The sequence below is a fragment of the Tiliqua scincoides genome, chromosome 4 (genome assembly GCF_035046505.1).
Source record: "Tiliqua scincoides isolate rTilSci1 chromosome 4, rTilSci1.hap2, whole genome shotgun sequence".
Taxonomy (NCBI): domain Eukaryota; kingdom Metazoa; phylum Chordata; class Lepidosauria; order Squamata; family Scincidae; genus Tiliqua; species Tiliqua scincoides.
In genome coordinates, this window is record NC_089824.1 from 144,827,468 (window position 1) to 144,847,677 (window position 20,210).

Genomic DNA, 20,210 nt, shown 5'->3' on the forward strand with positions numbered 1-20,210 from the left:
GGTAGGCAGTCTGATAGTTCAACTGTGCCTGTGCCACAAGTTGTTCAGACTAAAGAATGAGGCTAGGTATCAGCTTTCAGATGAACCTCTGCATCCTCCGAGGAGTAGATAAGAGCTACAATACCGCCCTCTAGCCTTTTGTGATGATATTGCAAAGAGCTGCAGAAAGCAGGAGAACAGTAACCTTCCTCCAGCAACCTATTGTGGCACACAGAATAAGGAATCTGGCTAACACTACTTGGCTTGTTACCCCAAATCACTTCAAATACCTTAACAATATTGTGTATTTACACCGTTTCAGAATGTGATACCTTCAAAGGCTCTACAAGTTCCAGCGTATGCTTCAAATAGATTAAATTTGTTATCTTTGACTCAGATGCATTGACCTGTAAGAAACCAGAACACATGTTTATCATTTTATTGAATGTTTGGCAAAATGCATCCTGTGCCTACCTAACATTGTGATCTGTGACTCAGTTGTCACCTACGGTATGCAGGGGAACGAAAGATGTTATGTTCGGAATGTTAACTGACCATTTCCTTTTACCATTTTCTCTAGCTTGACACCACTAATACTAGGAAATTTTCTAGAGATGCAGAAATATAATGCCTTATAATTTAAAAGGAAAATTTAAAAGAACTTCAAAACAACCTGAGAAAGATCTGTACTCAGTGCCTTCCAGAATCTATAGAACGTTGAAGGCAGTTGAGCCATAGCACATTGAGGGCATCCATTGCCGATACATAGTGAAAGATTTACGTACTTGAATTCCTAACAGTTTATGGTAATCAGGAGGAAAAATTATTGGGAAAGCATGCTACCCCACACTATACAGGAAGGTTTCAAGAAAGTGGAAATAAAATGCTCTTTATACTTTTCCCTATTTAGAAACCTCTCTCCCTCCACTACATGGCAATAACACACTCTGGTTCAGTGCTGCAAGTGAGCCCAGTGTATGCGAGTACAGGTTGAGTACCCCTTTATCTGGAATTCTGAAATACGGAATATTCCAAAATAAAGAATTTTGAGCACCAACTTGACTTTTTAAAAAACTGTTTTTGCCTAAAGAAATAAAATCACAAACTATGTTTCATTCACAAAATTATTTAAAATGTTTAAAATTACCTTCAGACTATGCATATAAAAGGTATATGAAAAATAAATGAATTTTGTGTTTAGACTTGAACCCCATCCCTAAGTTCTCTCAGTATGTATAAGCAGGTATTCAGAAATATGGAAAAATCCAAAATCCAGAACACTTCTGGTTCCAAGCACTTCAGATAAAGGATGCCCAACCTGTACTTGGTGGTGTATAATAAAGGAGGAGATTTCAGGTGTCCTTCCCACTCCTGGAACATTCCACAACTCCCTCCCTCCCATATATCACTGAGTGGGGCCTTTAACACAAACATTTCTGTTAGAGGTTGAGGATTTTTTTGTTGCAGGTCAGCAATGATGCTCTTCTAATATTGAAACTAGTGGTCTTGCACTTAAAATCTGGACAGCCACCCAGCAGCAAGGGAGGGGCTTCTAACTATTCCAAAGGACTCTGTGCTGAATATTCATTGTGAATTTTTTAAACCCAAACAGGCCAATGAACACTGAACATGTTCACTGCCGTCCAGGAATCATGAAATGCTTGAGTGTCAGCTGCAGAAAAGGGAGAAAAAAGGAAAGAGGGGTGTGGGAATTGGCTGATCAAGCACATAACATTGACCTAACTGAGCAAATAAGGAGGCAATAATAGATAGCTATTCATATTTTACCAGGTAAAAATATGTATGATCATACCGTATTTTGCTTTGGAATTTGAACTAAAACTGAAAGTAGTTGTTCAGTGTCCAGGAATCTTGAAATAACTAAAAAACAAAAGTCTAATAAATCAAACAGCTAGATTTACAACCCTCTTAAAGCAAAGTACTGATATTTAATCCCACTGATAAGAAGAGCCCCGCTGGATCAGACCATAGGCCCATCTAGTCCAGCTTCCTGCATCTCACAGTGATGTCAAGGGGACTAACGGCTCCCTATGCATATCTACTCTGAAGTAAGTCCCACTGAGTTCACTGGGACTTGTACCCAGGTAAGTATACATGGGTCACAAGCCATGATTAAATGGATTACAAGTCAATCACGGGTTACAAGCCATGATGTGTATGTGCAACCTCCTGATTTTAGAAGTGGGCTACGCAGAATGCCAGATGCAAGGATAAGGCATCAGGATGCAAGTCTCTTGTTGTCTTTTGTGCTCCCTGGGGCATTTGCTGGGCCACTGTGAGATACAGGAAGCTGGACTAGATGGGCCAATGGCCTGATCCAGCGGGGCTCTTCTTATGTTCTTATGCACAAAATTGCAGCTCAACAGCCCAAACGTATCCTTCCTTCATCCTACCCACCCAATGTAGTGACATCAAAATGACTTGTACATCCTGCGGGAGGAGGGCAGTCACAGAGGTATCCTCTGAGTAAGGGAACATGTGTTCCCTTACCCAGGAGTAAGCCATCACTGCATGGAGGAGTCTACTCACACCTGCACTAGTGAATCACTGGCACAGGTCTGTGAGGACCAGGGCCACAGGAATGGGTCCAGGAAGGGGGTTAGGGTTTGGAACGAGTGTTCTGCCAGCGTTACAGCCCAATAGGATTGAGCTCTAAGTTAAACAGGGCTTACATTCAAGTAGACCCTAGTGACAGGATTGCATTGTTAAATGCTTTAAACATAAACATTGCATTTCCTCTCAGCCACGAAGCTCACTGATGACTTTGGCCAACCACTCTCTTTCAACCTAACATACATTATGAGGTTGTTGTGAGTATTAAATTGGGGGGGGGGAATAAATGTGTACAGACTTCCCCCAGTATCCGAGGGGGTAGGTTCCAGCTGCCGCCAGGGGTACAGAAAACTGCGGATAGCAGCAAACCCTACAAAAAGGGGTTCAAAAATCCTTCCCATTGCACAAGCGACTTATTTGCCTGTGATTGCAGCCTTCCTGTTGCTGTGTCCTGTGTTTTGCTTACTCTTTGCTGTTGGTAAATGCTAACAGGAAGCATTCAGTTAGCAAGTTCGAAGGTTGAAAATACTGCAATGCTAAGCTCTGTAAACTCTATGACAATTGATACAGGATCCACAGATATGGGGGGATGCCTGTACTTTCTGTGCTCTGTTGCAGATGGAACAGAAAAATGTAACTAATAATATTTGTTGTTGGCATCCTTCAGTCTCGGAAGACTATGGTGTCACGCTCTGAATGGTGGTTCTGGAACAGAGTGTCCTCTCCAGTGCGCAAAGCCTGGGTAAAGTAGGTATGGAGGATAGGCTGTTACCCATGCAGCAAATCCCCCTCTCCACGTTGCTGAAATGGTCCAATGGAAAGGCAGAGGCCAATACAGTTGGTTCCAGCGGCGTCGCAGGAGTTGCCAGAACATGACTGTGTTCAGCCATGAACTGCCTCAGGGACTCCAGCTCTGGATTTTGCCTCGAGGTTGACTCCTGAAGCCTTTTCCATAACTGGATGTAGCCACAAGGCAGTGGAGGTTTGGGATCAGAGTTTTCCTTCTCTCAGATGAGCTGCCTTCCCAGGCTAGCGAGTCCCATCTACCCATTATAGACTAGTTTATAATTGTATTGGCAACCTTCAGTCTCGAAAGACTATGGTATCGCGCTCTGAAAGGTGGTTCTGGCACAGCGTCTAGTGTGGCTGAAAAGGCCAATCCGGGAGTGACAATCCCTTCCACACCGGGAGCAAGTGCAGTCTGTCCCTGGTCTGTCTCCCTGGCTATGGGCCTTCCTTCTTTGCCTCTTAGCCTCAGACTGTTGGCAAAGTGTCTCTTCAAACTGGGAAAGGCCATGCTGCACAGCCTGCCTCCAAGCGGGCCGCTCAGAGGCCAGGGTTTCCCACTTGTTGAGGTCCATCCCTAAGGCCTTCAGATCCCTCTTGCAGATGTCCTTGTATCGCAGCTGTGGTCTACCTGTAGGGCGCTTTCCTTGCATGAGTTCTCCATAGAGGAGATCCTTTGGGATCCGGCCATCATCCATTCTCACGACATGACCAAGCCAACGCAGGCGTCTCTGTTTCAGCAGTGAATACATGCTAGGGATTCCAGCACGTTCCAGGACTGTGTTGTTTGGAACTTTGTCCTGCCAGGTGATGCCGAGGATGCGTCGGAGGCAGCGCATGTGGAAAGCGCTCAGTTTCCTCTCCTGTTGTGGGCGAAGAGTCCATGACTCGCTGCAGTACAGAAGTGTACTCAGGACGCAAGCTCTGTAGACCTGGATCTTGGTATGTTCCGTCAGCTTCTTGTTGGACCAGACTCTCTTTGTGAGTCTGGAAAACGTGGTAGCTGCTTTACCGATGCGCCTGTTTAGCTCGGCATCGAGAGAATGAGTGTCGGAGATCGTTGAGCCAAGGTACACAAAGTCATGGACAACCTCCAGTTCATGCTCAGAGATTGTAATGCAGGGAGGTGAGTCCACATCCTGAACCATGACCTGTGTTTTCTTCAGGCTGATTGTCAGTCCAAAATCTTGGCAGGCCTTGCTAAAACGATCCATGAGCTGCTGGAGATCTTTGGCAGAGTGGGTAGTGACAGCTGCATCGTCGGCAAAGAGGAAGTCACGCAGACATTTCAGCTGGACTTTGGATTTTGCTCTCAGTCTGGAGAGGTTGAAGAGCTTTCCGTCTGATCTGGTCCGGAGATAGATGCCTTCTGTTGCAGTTCCAAAGGCCTGCTTCAGCAGGACAGCGAAGAAAATCCCAAACAAGGTTGGTGCAAGAACACAGCCCTGCTTCACTCCGCTTCGGATGTCAAAAGGGTCTGATGTGGAGCCATCGAAGACAACAGTGCCCTTCATGTCCTTGTGGAAGGATCTGATGATGCTGAGGAGCCTGGGTGGACATCCAATCTTGGGGAGAATCTTGAAGAGGCCGTCTCTGCTGACCAGGTCGAAAGCCTTTGTGAGATCTATGAAGGCTATAAAGAGTGGCTGTCGTTGTTCCCTGCATTTCTCCTGCAGTTGTCTAAGGGAGAATACCATATCAGTGGTGGACCTGTTGGCTCGGAATCCACACTGCGATTCTGGATAGACGCTCTCTGCAAGTACCTGGAGCCTCTTTAGTACAACTCGGGCAAACAGCTTTCCTACAACGCTAAGGAGAGAGATGCCGCGGTAGTTGTTGCAGTCACCCCTGTCACCTTTGTTCTTGTACAGCGTGATGATGTTTGCATCCCTCATGTCTTGAGGTACTCCACCTTCTCTCCAGCAGAGACGGAGGATTTCATGCAGCTCAGTGACGATGATCTCTTTGCAGCATTTTAGGACTTCAGCAGGGATGCTGTCTTTTCCAGGTGCCTTGCCAAAGGCAAGGGAGTCCAGGGCCACGTGAAGTTCTTCTAGGGTTGGTTCACTGTCAAGCTCTTCCAGCACAGGCAGGCACTCAATGTTGTTCAGTGCTTCTTCGGTGACTACATTTTCTCTGGAATATAGCTCAGAGTAGTGCTGCACCCAGCGTTCCATCTGCTGCGCCCGATCCTGGATGACCTCGCCTGTGGCAGACTTCAGAGGGGCAATTTTCTTCTGTGTTGGACCTAGGGCCTGCTTGATACCATCATACATCCCCTTGATGTTGCCCGTGTCAGCTGCTATCTGTATCTCGGAACAGAGCTGGAGCCAGTAGTCGTTAGCACATCTCCTGGCAGTCTGTTGGACTTTGCTGCGAGCAGTTCGGAGGACCTGCAGGTTGCGCTCACTGGGACAGACCTTGTATGCTGCTTGAGCTCTCCTCTTTTCCTCAATGACTGGTGTCAACTCCTCAGAGTGGGCTTCAAACCAGTCTGCCGCCTTGTTGGTCTTCTTGCCGAATATGGACAAGGCGGTGTCCTGGGGGCTGGGGGCCAAGAATAGGCCCTCAGTTTGGCTGTACTTGTCGTAAGAGGCGACTAAACAGCCACCGGGTAGATGGGACTCGTCAGCCTAGGAAGGCAGCTCATCTAAGAGAAGGAAACTCTGATCCCAAACCTCCACTGCCTTGTGGCTACATCCAGTTCTGGAAAAGGCTTCAGGAGTCAACCTCGAGGCAAAATCAGGAGCCGGAGTCCCTTAGGCAGTTCATGGCTGAACACAGTCACGTTCTGGCAACTCCTGCGACGCCGCTGGAACCAACCGTATTGGCTTCTGCCTTTCCATTGGACCATTCCAGCGACGTGGAGAGGGGGGATTTGCTGCATGGGTAACAGCCTATCCTCCATACCTTCTTTACCCAGGCTTCGCGCACTGGAGAGGACACTCCAACTTCGCCATACGGCGTCGGCACAACACGGGAAGCAGCAGTTTACCGGTTATAAGTCTTTGCTCGATTGGCGTAGAGCATGACGCCAGGGGCTGCTTCCGACGGTGGGAGAGATCATTGCATCTCATTGGGCAGCTACCGCCCGCCTTAAGCTGGGCAGTCCCCAGCCAGTAAGGTGTTGCCTCGCCACGGTCCGTTAACCTCATGGGGTGCGTGGGGTTTAGGGTGAAAACCGACAAGCGGATCGACAACTCTGCACCATGCAACAGAAAACAGAAAACTACTGCCCTAAAGCTGGGCACCTGGAACGTTAGGACAATGACACCTGGCTTCTCTGATGACCTGCAAGAAATAGACGACGCACGCAAAACAGCTGTCATCGACATGGAGCTGAGCAGACTGCAGATGGACATCGTCGCCCTTCAAGAGACTAGGCTGCCAGATTCCGGATCTGTCAAGGAGAGAAATTTCTCATTTTTCTGGCAGGGAAAACCACCAAACGAAACCAGGGAACATGGCGTTGGCTTTGCGGTCAGAAATACCCTGCTGAAATCCATCATCCCACCTACTGTGGGAAGTGAAAGAATTTTGTCCCTGCAGCTCCAGTCATCAGCAGGACCTATCACTCTCATCAGTGCTTATGCACCGACTCTGTCGTCTCCAGCAGAAGCCAAAGACAAATTCTATGATGACCTGGCCACCACTGTCAAGAAAATCCCTGTAAAAGAGCCATTGTTCATCCTCGGCGATTTCAATGCTAGAGTTGGTGCTGATAACAGTTCATGGCCCACTTGCTTAGGTCAGTTTGGCACTGGGAGGATGAACGAAAATGGCCAACGCCTGCTAGAGTTTTGCTGTCATCACGGTCTCTGTGTCAGCAACACATTCTTCAACACAAAGCCCCAACATAGAGTCTCTTGGAGACATCCAAGATCAAAGCACTGGCACCAGCTCGACCTGATCCTCACCAGACGCTCCAGCCTTCCCAGCATCAAGATCACACGCAGTTATCATGGTGCTGCCTGCGACACTGACCACTCCCTGGTGTGCAGCAGAGTGAAACTGCAAACAAAGCGACTGTATCACACGAAAAAGGAAGGAAGACCTCGCATTGATACCAGCAAGACCCGGGATCAGAGAAAAGTGGAGGAATTTGCACAAGCGCTTGAGGAATCTCTTCCAGGCCCGGCCGACGCAAACGCATCCAGCAGATGGGAACATTTCAAGAATACCGTTTAGTTTATAATATAAACTAATAATATTACTATGTATTATATAAATATGATTACCTGACTGAAGTCCAAAAAACAGTTCTTCATTCTGGAGCAACTCCTGAACAGAATCCAATCTCGTGTTAATGGTAGCAACATCAATCAGAGGCTCTAGAATATTAGACCTAAGTCTTCGGCTTCCCCCTGGTGTTTTAGTATAATTTAGAACTCCAAAAAGCGTGTGGCCATTCCTTTGAAAACAGCAAACACTTTTTTTTAAAAAAAAAACAACCCACACGTAATAAAGTTGATTAAAGCAAATTAAATGTACATATTATATGGCATCCTGACTAGAGCTTCCACTGTTAGGAACTCACTGTGCAAATGGAAGCTTCCTCCAAACAGAGGGAACGTTCTGCTCATTTGTGCTTCCATTTAGGCAATGGCAAAAGCACTCCTGAGCGTAAAAGCAAAAGAATGCCACCCATTAGTTAAAAATCTATTTTGTAACTGCTAACACACATATATACTCGTACACAAATTCCAGCCCAAGGTTACAACCCTGCTCCCTCCACCTGTGGCAAGCAGTTACAACTTCTTCCCCCTGCCATGCTGTATACAATGCCTTTTGCTGCTATACTGGTCATGCTGTAATTCTTGCATGCTTAACTTTGTAATATCTAGCAATATGTGCTTCCCAGTTTTCTGATGTGCTGGCTCTTTTAAGCTGGAGGAAGAGTATCACTACAGGGCCTGGAGAGGATACTACCTGGTTGCATACAAGAAATCCTTAGCTTGAAGTGACCTTTCACATCACAGGATACTGTGCACCCAGCAGATCACAGGCTTAGCAGAAGAAGGGTTATGTATACAAAGCCTAAAAGGAACTGCTCCACACACTGCTTCAAAAGTGCAGAGACTAGGGTCACTGTTCCCTGTACAGCCATGAGGCCACACAGCTCTAAGTAAAATTCCACATAGCGCTGAGTTCAGCGTCCCAGAAGTTCAGCGATGACATGTGACATCATTGCAGTGTGTCTGGAGATGGAATCACAACGCAGTTACATCACTGCACAGCAGAAGAAGGGGTCTGTGCATGGGCACAGAGTCTTTACAGGGAACACTGACTAGGATATCAGCATAAGGGAGAATTCGGGCAATTATTGTGCCCCAAGTATGTAACATTTTAACATTTCTCTAAATACACATACACTTGTGTGTATGATTAATTAAAAATCTGAGTCGTGCATTTTATCTATTAGCATATGACAGTAAATGCATCAAAAGCTTCGTATAGAAGAATAAATTTTGTTTCTCACTGAAAAGGAAATAATTTACTTGGTTTATGCCAAACGGAAGTATTGTGATTAGAACAAATGAACAAGTGAGACAAAGTATTAAATTAATCACTTGTATAGTTAGTATCAAGAATTAAAACTGCATTATAATTAATATACTTCATCAAGCAAAATAAGGATAATCACAAGTATTTGCATCATCAATATAATGAAACGGATACTGCTTTTATTATTTGTGCAAGCAGTGAATGTGAGCAGGAAGAGAGATCAACATATACACACAGCAGAGATGGAAACAGGCTAGAATGTCAATACAAATGGCAAAGTTTGTGACCCTGACCTGGTGTCTGGAGTGGATGAGGGCTAACAAGGCGAAATTAAGTATGGGCAAGACAGAGGTGCTATTCCTGAGATGCGTGACCCAGACATTAGGCTGTCAACTTTTTCTGAAGGGGTAGCACTCCTTTTGAAAGGTCAACTTTACAATTTGAAGGATCAGGTGCTCTTTGAACTTGGCTGCCAGATGACAGTTGTCACCCAAAGCACCCTTAGCCAACTTAGGCCGCCACACCAACTACAGCCTTTCTTAGATCAGTCAGATCTGACAGTGGTTACTTATGCATTGTTGAAACTGAAATTGGATTAAAGTAGTCCATTCTAGGTGGGACTGCCTGTCATGACTACTAAGAAACTGCAACAGAATGCAGCAGATTGAAGCCAGGAGTTGTGACTATGTCCCATCCACATTAGCTCCTTATGCTGGTGAGGGCTATAAAGCCCTTAATGCTTTATAACTTAAATACTTGAAGGATCATCTCTCTCCACATGTATCTGCCCATTCAGCGAGAATGTCTAAGGAGGCTTTGTTGCAGGTTCTGCCTCTGCTAGAAATTCAGTTGGCAGTGACCCATAACAGGGCAATTTCCAATATGGTAGCTAGATTTTGGAATTCCCTTCCACTGAAAGTTAGATCTGCTCCTTCTTTGCTAGTGTTTTTGGGGGCGGCGGCGGGGGGGGTTTAAAGCATTTTTATTTGGCCTAGCCTTTCACTCAGTTGTTTTTGGTATGGCTGTTTTGTCTTGTTCTGCTGCTGTGTTTTCTATTGTTTGGTTTTTTAAAAATTTTATTATTTTTGCTGTATTAGATTCTTGTTTTTCTTGAATGCTTGAATTGTGAGTTGTCTTTGAGCTTTCCTTGCAGAACAGGAAATGGTGGGAGATAAATGTTTAAAAAAAGAATAAAATGGCAATGCAACCCCATGCATGTCTACTCAGAAACTCCACTGAGCTAAATGGGACTTACTCTCAGTTAAGTTGTATATAGGATTACAGTTTAAATATAGAGGGTAGGGACCTCACTACTGAGAGCACAATGGTGCCTGGTAAAGGTAAACAGTGGTCAATAACTTTGCCAATGCTTTTCAAGCACCTCTCACAAATCTCCCAGGTCAACTTAAGATACCCTCCCCCCCCTTATTTATCCCATCTTCACATTACCTGATAGATATAAAAATATCAGCTGCAGTAGCACAAACATACCATAGATTGATAGGATTGCTATGAGCAAGGCAAATAACACAGAACATTGCCAGGACAGGAGCCTTATTAAACCATTTTTCCCTGATCCTATAGCCACAGTCAGTTGTGGCCCAGAGTGAATCCTGTTTAAAATCAACCAAAGAATAATGAAAGTGTGTCATAAGCAGTGCTCCAAATGCAAAATACAAAGGTCTTTCTTTTTATATATTGCAGAAGCAGACCTATGAATGTCAATTCAATCAGTTTTGCCCTCCTATGCTTCTAATCCCCAGGCCAACACTGGTTGAAGGCAGCATGTGCAAGGAAGAAAACCAAACACTATGAAATATACATGCATAGACTGTGCAACCTTCCATTATTCCTTTCCCCTACTATCTTCCACTTTGGGCATAATAAAGCTCCTTACCCAATGGCAGGGGTGGTCATTAAATGGCATTAATCAATTAAACTAATTAATCAATTGCATTAATTCATCTGTGTCATGCTTACCAAGAATGTTCACACTCTATACCTGTGAAAGCGTTGGAGTGGCGAGAAACAGAACATGACTAAAGTTGCAATCCTAAGCGGTAAGCACACTTACCTGGTAGTAAGGCCCACTGAATACAGAGGGACTTTCTTCTTAATAGACATGTATAGGATTAACTGTACAATGTGTGTTTGTCAAGTGGACAATGTCCCTATAATTCTGAATCAATATTTCTATAATTGCTTACATAAACATACATTTGCTTACATATTGATTAATTTTCTTCCTATAACTTACAATGTAACAAGCAGTTTTGTAAGTCCTGCATTTATTGTGGTCTTTTAATAAAAAAGCAGCCACGGGAGGCTGTCCTCCCCCACATTGATCTTCTTCTCCCAATTTCAGCTTTCTATGGCTACTTTTTATTAATAATAATGGTAGCGCAGCAACAGCAACACAAAGTTGGAAGAATCATGAAACTGTCCACCATACATATGTGTGAAATTACTCTTTCCTCCTCTTTCACAATCAACCAATGCCTTACCTAGGGTCTCTGTTGTTAGTTATTAACTCAAGATTTAGGGCTGATGTTGAATCAATCATTGCTGTTTGCTCACTTCCATGGAAACGAATTTTAAGTGACTTAGGAGCATAAACTGAATTTTGAATAAATTCAACATACTTTAGCACTGCTGCAACAGCTGCTAGACAGTAATACCTTCGAAATAAGACAAAAGAAACAAAAATGAATCTTAAATAGCACATTTACCCTGTTGTTTGGGAGGCTTCTATGTCCATCCAGCTGGATGTTGTCCAGCCAGCTATGCAGATAGTAGCATTGAAAAAGTTACTTGGGCTCAGCTGGTAAAGGCCTCCTAAAGTTTCCTAGAACATTGGTTCCCTCACGTTTAGCACCAGGACCCACTTTATAGAATGAGAATCTGTCAGGTTCCACCAGTTATGTCATGATTGGAAGAGACATCATCAAGTACAAAATTTTTTAGCAATCCTACACTGCAATCCTACCCACACTTACCCAGGTGTAAGTCCCATTTACTATCATTGCTAAAAGCATATACATAGTAGCCTGTTAAAAGTACAGATCTGTAACATTTCCCGAAATGCAGTCACATACTATGGTAGCATCAAGTCTAATATATTAAAAATAAAATATTGAAATGAATGGGAATCCATCTGAAATTGGTTCATGACCCATCAAGTGGGTCCAGACCCACAGTCTGAGAAACACTAAACTAGAAGTTAGCATTGATATTTTGAAGGTGAATGCCCTGGGACCCCCTTTGTGCCAGATAGTACGTGAAGAACTGATTGTTCCCAAATGAACATACTGGGCTATTAAGATCTTCAGGGCCCCCATTCTGGATTCCAACACATTCAGGATTAAGACAAGTGAGTACAGGGCTGGGTTCTCTTTGTTATGGTTCCTTGTATTTCATTTTTAGTACAGTACTCCCTTCTCATATCCACTTGACTGGCACCAAGTCTGATAGCCATTAAATGCCATGTTACATTGGTGTTTATCTAAGTTTTTAAATAGTATCTTAAATGATTGTTAAATTTGGGTAGTTTAGTACTCTGGCTCCTGGTAGTGTTTTTGCTTTCCTCTCAGTCTCTCTTCTAGGTTGCAGGCTACTTGCCTGCTCATCTTGCTATAAACATTTTGCTTATGGCGCTTGTTCAAACAAGACACCTTATCACTTCAGAAGGATGTTATCAACATTTAAAAAAGTAATGGGGTGCGAGAAGGGGCGAGGAACTGTGGATAACCAGATCTGTGAAAACCGGATCATCGGATACCTGTACATGAAATTTCAATTGGGAAAATGATTACAGAAACACTTTAGAAACCAATATAAAACAGTTTGAGATGAGTCAAATCAAGTGCTATTATCATCTATGCTTATATACCTTAACAAATCACTGTATATTAATATATACACCATTACATTTTAAAATGCTTAGATCACCAATTTCAGTTGGTAGGCTGAGACACTCTATAGGTAGAATACTGGGTTACTGATTGTTTACTAACAGTGTAGTACACAAAGGTCCATGGGTAACTGATGATTTGTATTACATGCACACACATACTTGGACTGAACTTCCATTAGGATGGTGCTGAATTCAGGTGTACATAACTGTTCAATATATTCCAATCCTTTAGTTTCATTGAAATATTTTCTTTGAACTGTAGTAAAAGTCACACCCTGGAAAACAAACAAAAGTGGCATTATGAAAAACAGTTACAATGTGGTGAATCTTTCCTTCCAGTGTGGTTTTATTTGTTCTAAAGCAGTGATTTTCAACCTTTTTGTCTCACGGTACACTGAAAAGGTGAGGCACACTGTTCAAAAATTGACAATTGACAAGTGACACCACGCTGCCTGTGGGGGGGGGGTCACAACCTCCCAACAGCCTTACTAATTAATGACCCTCCCCCAAACACCCACAGCACACCTGTGGACTATTTGTGGCACACCAGTATGCTGTGGTATAGTGGCTGAAAATAGCTGTTCTAGAGAAATTAACATAGCATTTTTTTTCCACTCACAATAAAGTGTAAAACATATTGGTAAAAGCTCACAATTTTTTTTTATTTCACCATGGATCTGATCCATGCAGTTAATGGACCAAATTTATCTTAAAAGTTTTCCCGGGCCCAATCCCCTTTCCCAATCACTGCTCCACCATTTCCCGCTTCCATTCCACCTCCCCCCACCCCTTCTTGCCTTCCCCATCACCTTATCTCTGCTGGCAGGCCCAAGGTGCTCCTCCAAAGCACGTGGAAAGGCTCTGGCCTTCCTGCAGGCACTCTGGCAGCACACGACTCTGCATGCTGCCAGAACTCGTTTTGCAACTGCTGTAAGGCAGGTGGCGCTGACAGAACACTAGTTCTGCTAGCATGACAACCCCACAGGATTGGGCTACCCAAATCTCTAATTCATCCTTTACTATAAAGTTGCTGTAGTGTCAATTAAACTCTAAAAATAATTTTTCACTGAATTAAAACATGAAATTTGTATTGCTTGTATAGCCAGCATTCTTTATAATACCAACAACCAGTAAGCACTTAGCGGTTCACTTAAATTTGGCCAGCAGTCCACCTTCTCAAAAATAACTTTATTGTAAACGTGGGCTTCTAGATTGCTCCCACTATCCTCGCCTGCTGAACAGTTTGTTGAGAAAACTGAATCTGTTATGTGCCTTGCTGCCAAAGCACATAGCTAAAGCAACAATTCGACTTATGTGGTATTTGTTCCAAATGATATTAACCACCCACTTACAAAGTTATCAGGCTAACAAAAACCTATGATGGTAGAAAAATGCAACCATAATTATGGCAAACTATTTGACCTATCATGGTGTTTCTAGTGCCAGTCATAATCTCGTTTCTATTCAAATGGCAACTGTTTTTTAAAGTATTCAATACTTCTCTTGTGAAGTTCTTCAGAGATTTAGGCCCCAATCCTATACTCCATTAACAGTACTGAAGCAGCTGCACCATAAAAGTCAATGCTTCTTTAAAAATGACTAAGGGCACAATCCTAACAGTGCTTTCCAGCACTGACATAAGGGCAACAAACATTCCCTTACTTTGAGGAGGCCTCCGTGAGTGACACCCAACTGCAGGATGCAACACATGTCCCATTGGCACTGCTATGCCAGTGCTGGAAAAAACTGGCATAAGGGGTTAGGATTGCGCCCTAATATGACTAAATGCAACTGCTTCATGAATTTTATTTGTCAAATTAGTCTTTAAAATCAGTTAAATAAGTGCTCTTGAAGTGTACCTTAAAATGTTCTGTTATCAAGCTGTACAACTTTGTGGCATTTCCTGTATCACAAGCAGTATTTGACATTATGATTTCTAAGGGAGTTAAAATTCTGAGTTTGGTCACAACCTAAAAAATATTAAAACATGATTTTTGTAAAACATATTTATTTGAACATTTCAAGTATCTCTCTCTCTCTCTCTCTGAGTGTTGTCAATGGCCATGTTACAAAACAAGTTCCCACTGAAACAACATTGTGGCATCCTTGATATTAAGCACCCTGTGCGAACTTGACAAAATTGTATGGCTCTTGGTATACCACATTTTGCATATTTTGAATTTCTTAGGATGTTATTAAGCCATCTTTTCTTTGTTCTTCTTGGTCTTTCTCAAGTACTTTTGGTATCACATACTTGCTTGAGTAGATGGAAGCTGTTTATATGCAGTATATGGCCAAACCAGCGCAACATAGATTCTAAAACCTGCACTGAAGGTGATTTCTCAGCTGCTTGAGTCCATATATCTTTAAAAGTAAATCAAATTGAATTTGAAAAAAGGAAATCAAAGTGTTTATTACTACTACTATTATCATCATCAATAACAGGCACAGTATCTGCCCTTAAGAGTTTACAATGTAAAATCTAACACAGAAGAGGCAGCAGGGGGAGGGGAGGAAGGGAGGGGAGGGGAGGCAAGAATAAAAAGGGGGAAATGTGATTTTTTTCAGTTACATGCTATACAACCCAATCCTATCTGGGATTAGGCTGTCGCACACAGCTATTTATGACAGCAGAACAGAATACAGCTGTCATAAAATGGCTTCCAACTGCCTTTTGAGAGCACTGCCTCTTCTTGCAGCAGTGGCCCTCATCCATTGGCAGACCTCCCTGGACCCAATGGAAAAAGTAAGGAAGTGACAGGGGCAGGGTGAAACTGGGCAGGCAGGGAGGAGGTATGGGGCAGGGAGGCTGCAGGAGGCACACGTCGGATCCTATCCCCTCCAGCATCAGCCTCCCCACACCATTTCTCTCCTCAGACTTGGACCAGTTAGAGCAGCAATTTTCAACCTTTTTCATTTCACAGCACACTGACAAGGCACTAAAATTGTCAAGGCACACCATGCTGCCATTGGGGGGCTCACATCCCCCATTGGCCCTACTAATAAAAGATCTTCCCCAAAGTTCCTGTGGTACACCTGTGGACCATTTGCGGCACAGCAGTGTGCCACAGCACAGTGGTTGAAAATGGCTATGCTAGTCAGCCGGTGCAGGTTTGAGGAGACCCATTGTGGAGCAGACTTACAGAGGAGTAAGATGGTTTAAATCCCCTTTCCCTTCTGAAGACTCCTGGTCTGCCTCCTTCCCCACTGGATACAGCATGCAGTGGTGGAAAGGATAGGATTGGGCCATTACTTCCATTAGAGAATGACGTCTAGGGAATTGTGACAAAGGCTTGACAGAAAAAGTGACTCACCAGGAGAGATGATAAGAAAATAGCATCACCAAGAAGCACTACTAGACATAACGATGGCAAGGAAGACAGACAGACAGACAGGCAGACAGGCAGACCTTTATTGGCATAAAACTTGACAGTTGCCAGAGCAACTTACACAAACGGTTGCATTCCAGCAGGTTATCAGAATGGAAATAAATATAGATTCAGATAAAATTTCCCTCCATTTTACATTTAGTTAAAATCTCATATAAAAAGTCCGCTATTGGTTTTACCATTTTCTCATTTGTAAGTAATATCTGTAATTTCAATTCAACATGACAGTCAGAGTGATTGACAAAAATCGAGTACAAATACATAGATCTAGACTCCTTGTAAAGCGGGCAGTGGAGCACTGTGTGGATCAGAGACTCCCTGGATCCCAACTTGCAAGAACATGTCAATCACTGTTGCATAGTTTTATTAAATTTCAGATTCAGTTCCTTGGAAGGGAACACATTGCATCTGGCGAGCATAAAAGCACAACGAGATAAAGGATTATCTAAAATATATAAAAATCTAGAACACTGGCCAGAAGAAGGGAAAATCTGAAAATGCAAAGGTAAGTGGGTTTTATTTGCCTCAGCAAGGAGTCCCTAGTATTCAGTATCTTTCAATCTAAAGATTATGATCTTTCTGGCCCACATCAAAGAGTCATTACCCACCAGATCCTCCGGTACACCAACTGATCGTAGCTTGCTAAAAAGGGAAATATAGCAAGAATCAGAAAGCAAATCCTGAACCAGTGAGTTATTCTACCTACTAAAACAAATACTTAACCAAAAACTAATGAATTTACACCAAGCTGTGCATTCAAGTCTTTGCTGTCCTGCTTCTAAACAAAGTGCGGTGTACGGAACACAATGGGGTAAAACAAAAATCTTATAAATTGAAAGCAATCTTTCCATTTCCTTATTAAAAACAGCAATCCAAATTGGTATCCCATACAATAATTGGGCCATGACTTTGGCTTTAAAGATACACAGGGCTGCAGCAATGTAGGAATTTCCCCTTGCGTAGAAAAAACGTAAAATGCCCTGTAAGGATAATCTAGCAGATTTGAGAGCGGCTCTGCGCTGCGGAACCTAGGACAGACTATGATGAAAGGTCAAACCCAAATATTTAAAGGTTTTGACCTGTTGAATAGCCTTGCCATTAAAGACCCGAGCACTGTTTCTATCGCCTTTCATAGACTAAAATTTTAGATTTCGAGTAATTTAGCTGTAGAGCATTGTCTGAGAAATATTGGATACACCTAGAAATCAAGTGCTTCAGCCCAACTTGTGTTCGCGAGAGTAACGCTATGTCATCAGTGTAAAGAAAAAGGAAAATAGGGCGTTGACTGAGTCTTGGGCAGTGTGAATCAGTCTCTAGCAAAAAAGGGGCAAGGACATTTATGAATAAATTGTGTTCATTTTGATGGCATAAGGCCGGTTTTATCAATCCAATTGAATAGTTTGACTAAATGACAAGCCCACCACTGAGGTGCTGCCTTGATCATATCCGATGGAATATAATCAGGCCCAGCGGCTTTACCTCTCTTTAGTTGGCCAACAAGGGCCAACAATTCCTCTTTAGAAACTGGGAGCCATCGGGGCACGCCACCTAGGATAGTTAAATCAGGTTCAGCTGATCTAGTAGATGGGTCAAAAAAACAGGGTCCTATAGTGTTCCACCCAGATGGGAGCCTCTATTAGGATTCCACATACCCTGGCCGAGAGTGACCTGATCTAATTTCCCAGAATGTTTTTGAGTTATTAGAAAGCACCGCTCTCTGCAGGCGGCGCCAATTGGTTTGCATTACATTGTACGAGCAAGCTTTAATTTCGTTGGCTAATTGTTTAATGGAGAAATAAGCAGGGGGCTGTTTGGTAATACCCTTGCTTCTATGTTCACAATATATTTCCCGGAGTTGCATTTTAAGCTTTCTACACAAGTCACTAAAAGACCGGGAATGTTTATTACCCATAGCTCCTAGAGAGGAGGGGCAATTTTGACCAAAAGCAAGCAACAATGAGTTTACAAAATCCTCAAACTCAACCATGGGCGAGTCAGAAGTGACCAGTTCATGATGATTCGAATTCTCAAGGTATTTACTATTCTCGGCCACCTTGGTTCGAAATAAAGTTTTAGTCTTATCATCCCAAATTATTTTAGTTGAGCTATGTGAGACTTTACGTGAACAAGGGGCAGAATGTAACAGACCTAAGTGGAGATTTAGTTTTAAAGTGCAACTTAGCGGCAAATGGTCACTTAGGAAAGGGGGTCCCATGTTAAATCCCATAACATTGGACAGCAAAGGTAGCAACATGAGGATATAATCAATCACACTGGCCCCCTGTGGAGCAAGGAAAGTAAACTCACCCTCATTATCCAGGTTAGCCAGTCCATTCAACCAAGTCAGGCCATCAGTCGCACAAAAGTTAGCTAAAAGGTGTCCAGAGGAGTTAATAGTCAAATCTTTAGAAACATGTCTAATCAGGCAACTTTCAGGTAGGTTAGTTACATCATCAACCTGCTTAAAAATTTCATTACTACAGCCCACGCAAGCATTCCAGTCACCCGCCAATAGGAGCTGAGCATCAGGATGTTTGGTCTCTGATAATGGTGTTTAAGTAATCCCATTGGCGGGCCCTCAAATCAGCAGAAGGAGAGGGCGGAATATAAATATTAGCTACACATAGATCTCTAGGAGTATTCTTGACTCTTACAATTTGAATCAGACAGAAACTATCATCCATGTAAATAAGGTCAAGACAAATGGCTGGAGTATACAAAATTAAAAGCCCCCCCCCTCCACAGGTCTACCCTTAACCCCAGCCTTGTGAGCAGGAAGTGAGAGAGATTTAAAGCCAGAGTAAGAAATAGGCTTAATGGACCAGGTTTCTTGCAACAAGATTAAATCATATCTCTATTAAAAAAGGGCCAAACTCAGGGTCACTGAGTTTCCTTGTCCAGCCAGCCACATTCCAGGATAAAACACACAGGGGTAAATTCCAGGCGGCCAGATTGGAAATGTCCCTAAAAGTGGGATGGGCAGCTGAGCGAAGCTTTGTCCGTCATACAGGCTCTAAAGTTGTCGTTTTTCCCATATGCCCATTATTAGATGAAGAACCCCTCAAGGAAGACAGCCTAGAAATTGAGGGAGATACATCTTTAGATATATACGATGGCGGGTCAGCAGATGGTAAATTAGTTGGTTCCGAGTTATATCCCTCTGCTTCTACATCCACGTCTAACTTGAGAGCTGAGTGAGAAGCAGAAATCTCCTTCAGGGCCTTACAGAGTGTGGGAGCTAATTCTAGCTCCTCAGTACAAATGGCAGCATGCAGAGAAAGATTTATGCTGGACTGTGGTGGGCTTGAAGGTATAAACAGAGCCTCTACTGAGGCACTATGCAAATGTTGGATAGCTGCGTTAAAATGGCAGTCCTCCTCCCTGTGAGGAGGGAGGCCAGCCCCATTAGGATGGTCCATCTCACTGGTCAGATCGAACCTTTTCTCAAAATTTGTAGTTGACGTGGGTAAGCTGTCCCAAGACTCCGCTACTTCAGCTAAAGGGAGTGCAGGCGCAGACGAAGGCTGGGCTCCTGTCATCTCGGGCAGCAGCAAAGGATGTAAATGCTCCAGTACTTGAAAATTATTGCATAAACTGGAGGGATGTGTGACAATCCATATCAGATACTGCCCTGGTTAAAGAGCCAGGTGCTGAATTAATTGATTGAGGAGAGGCCACTGGCTGCGGCTTGTGCGATGACACTTTCAGCTGAAGCAAAACATTTTCTAGAGTCTGTGGCAGCCTGTCATTCACTGACACAGGAGATCATTGAGGGGCAGGGCTCAGGCGAGGAATCACTAATAACATCCACATTCTGAAAGCAGTTATTTTCCTGTCCGTTGCTGGGTATGGAGCCAGCCTGGGCTGACTTCAAAGTTGTTGATAGAGCAGAAGAGGAAGGTTGCAGCCTTAATCTAGGAAGCAGAGGTTTGGTAATCGTGTCAATAAAAACTCTCCGCAGATAGATACCAAAGGACGCAAAAGCTGAACCTTTCTGTGCAACTGCTTCGGAATTTGAGAGCTGCCAAACTTCAGAAGAAGCCAAAACCGATTTGGAAGCTGGT

The 20,210-nt window shown here is 43.5% G+C and overlaps 1 protein-coding gene across 1 annotated transcript in view; it reads right to left on the reverse strand.

Annotated features, from left to right (window-relative positions):
• The window catches only part of MSH4 (mutS homolog 4), a 55,888-nt gene that overhangs the window by 22,531 nt on the left and 13,147 nt on the right, over nucleotides 1–20,210 (reverse strand). Inside the window, exons 4-9 of the mRNA XM_066624585.1 lie at nucleotides 14,617–14,727; nucleotides 12,917–13,032; nucleotides 11,349–11,522; nucleotides 7,578–7,750; nucleotides 1,793–1,860; nucleotides 312–386 (exon numbers count right to left, since the gene is read on the reverse strand). Coding sequence (XP_066480682.1) covers nucleotides 312–386; nucleotides 1,793–1,860; nucleotides 7,578–7,750; nucleotides 11,349–11,522; nucleotides 12,917–13,032; nucleotides 14,617–14,727 — 717 coding nt within the window. The remainder of the gene's footprint in view (nucleotides 1–311; nucleotides 387–1,792; nucleotides 1,861–7,577; nucleotides 7,751–11,348; nucleotides 11,523–12,916; nucleotides 13,033–14,616; nucleotides 14,728–20,210) is intronic.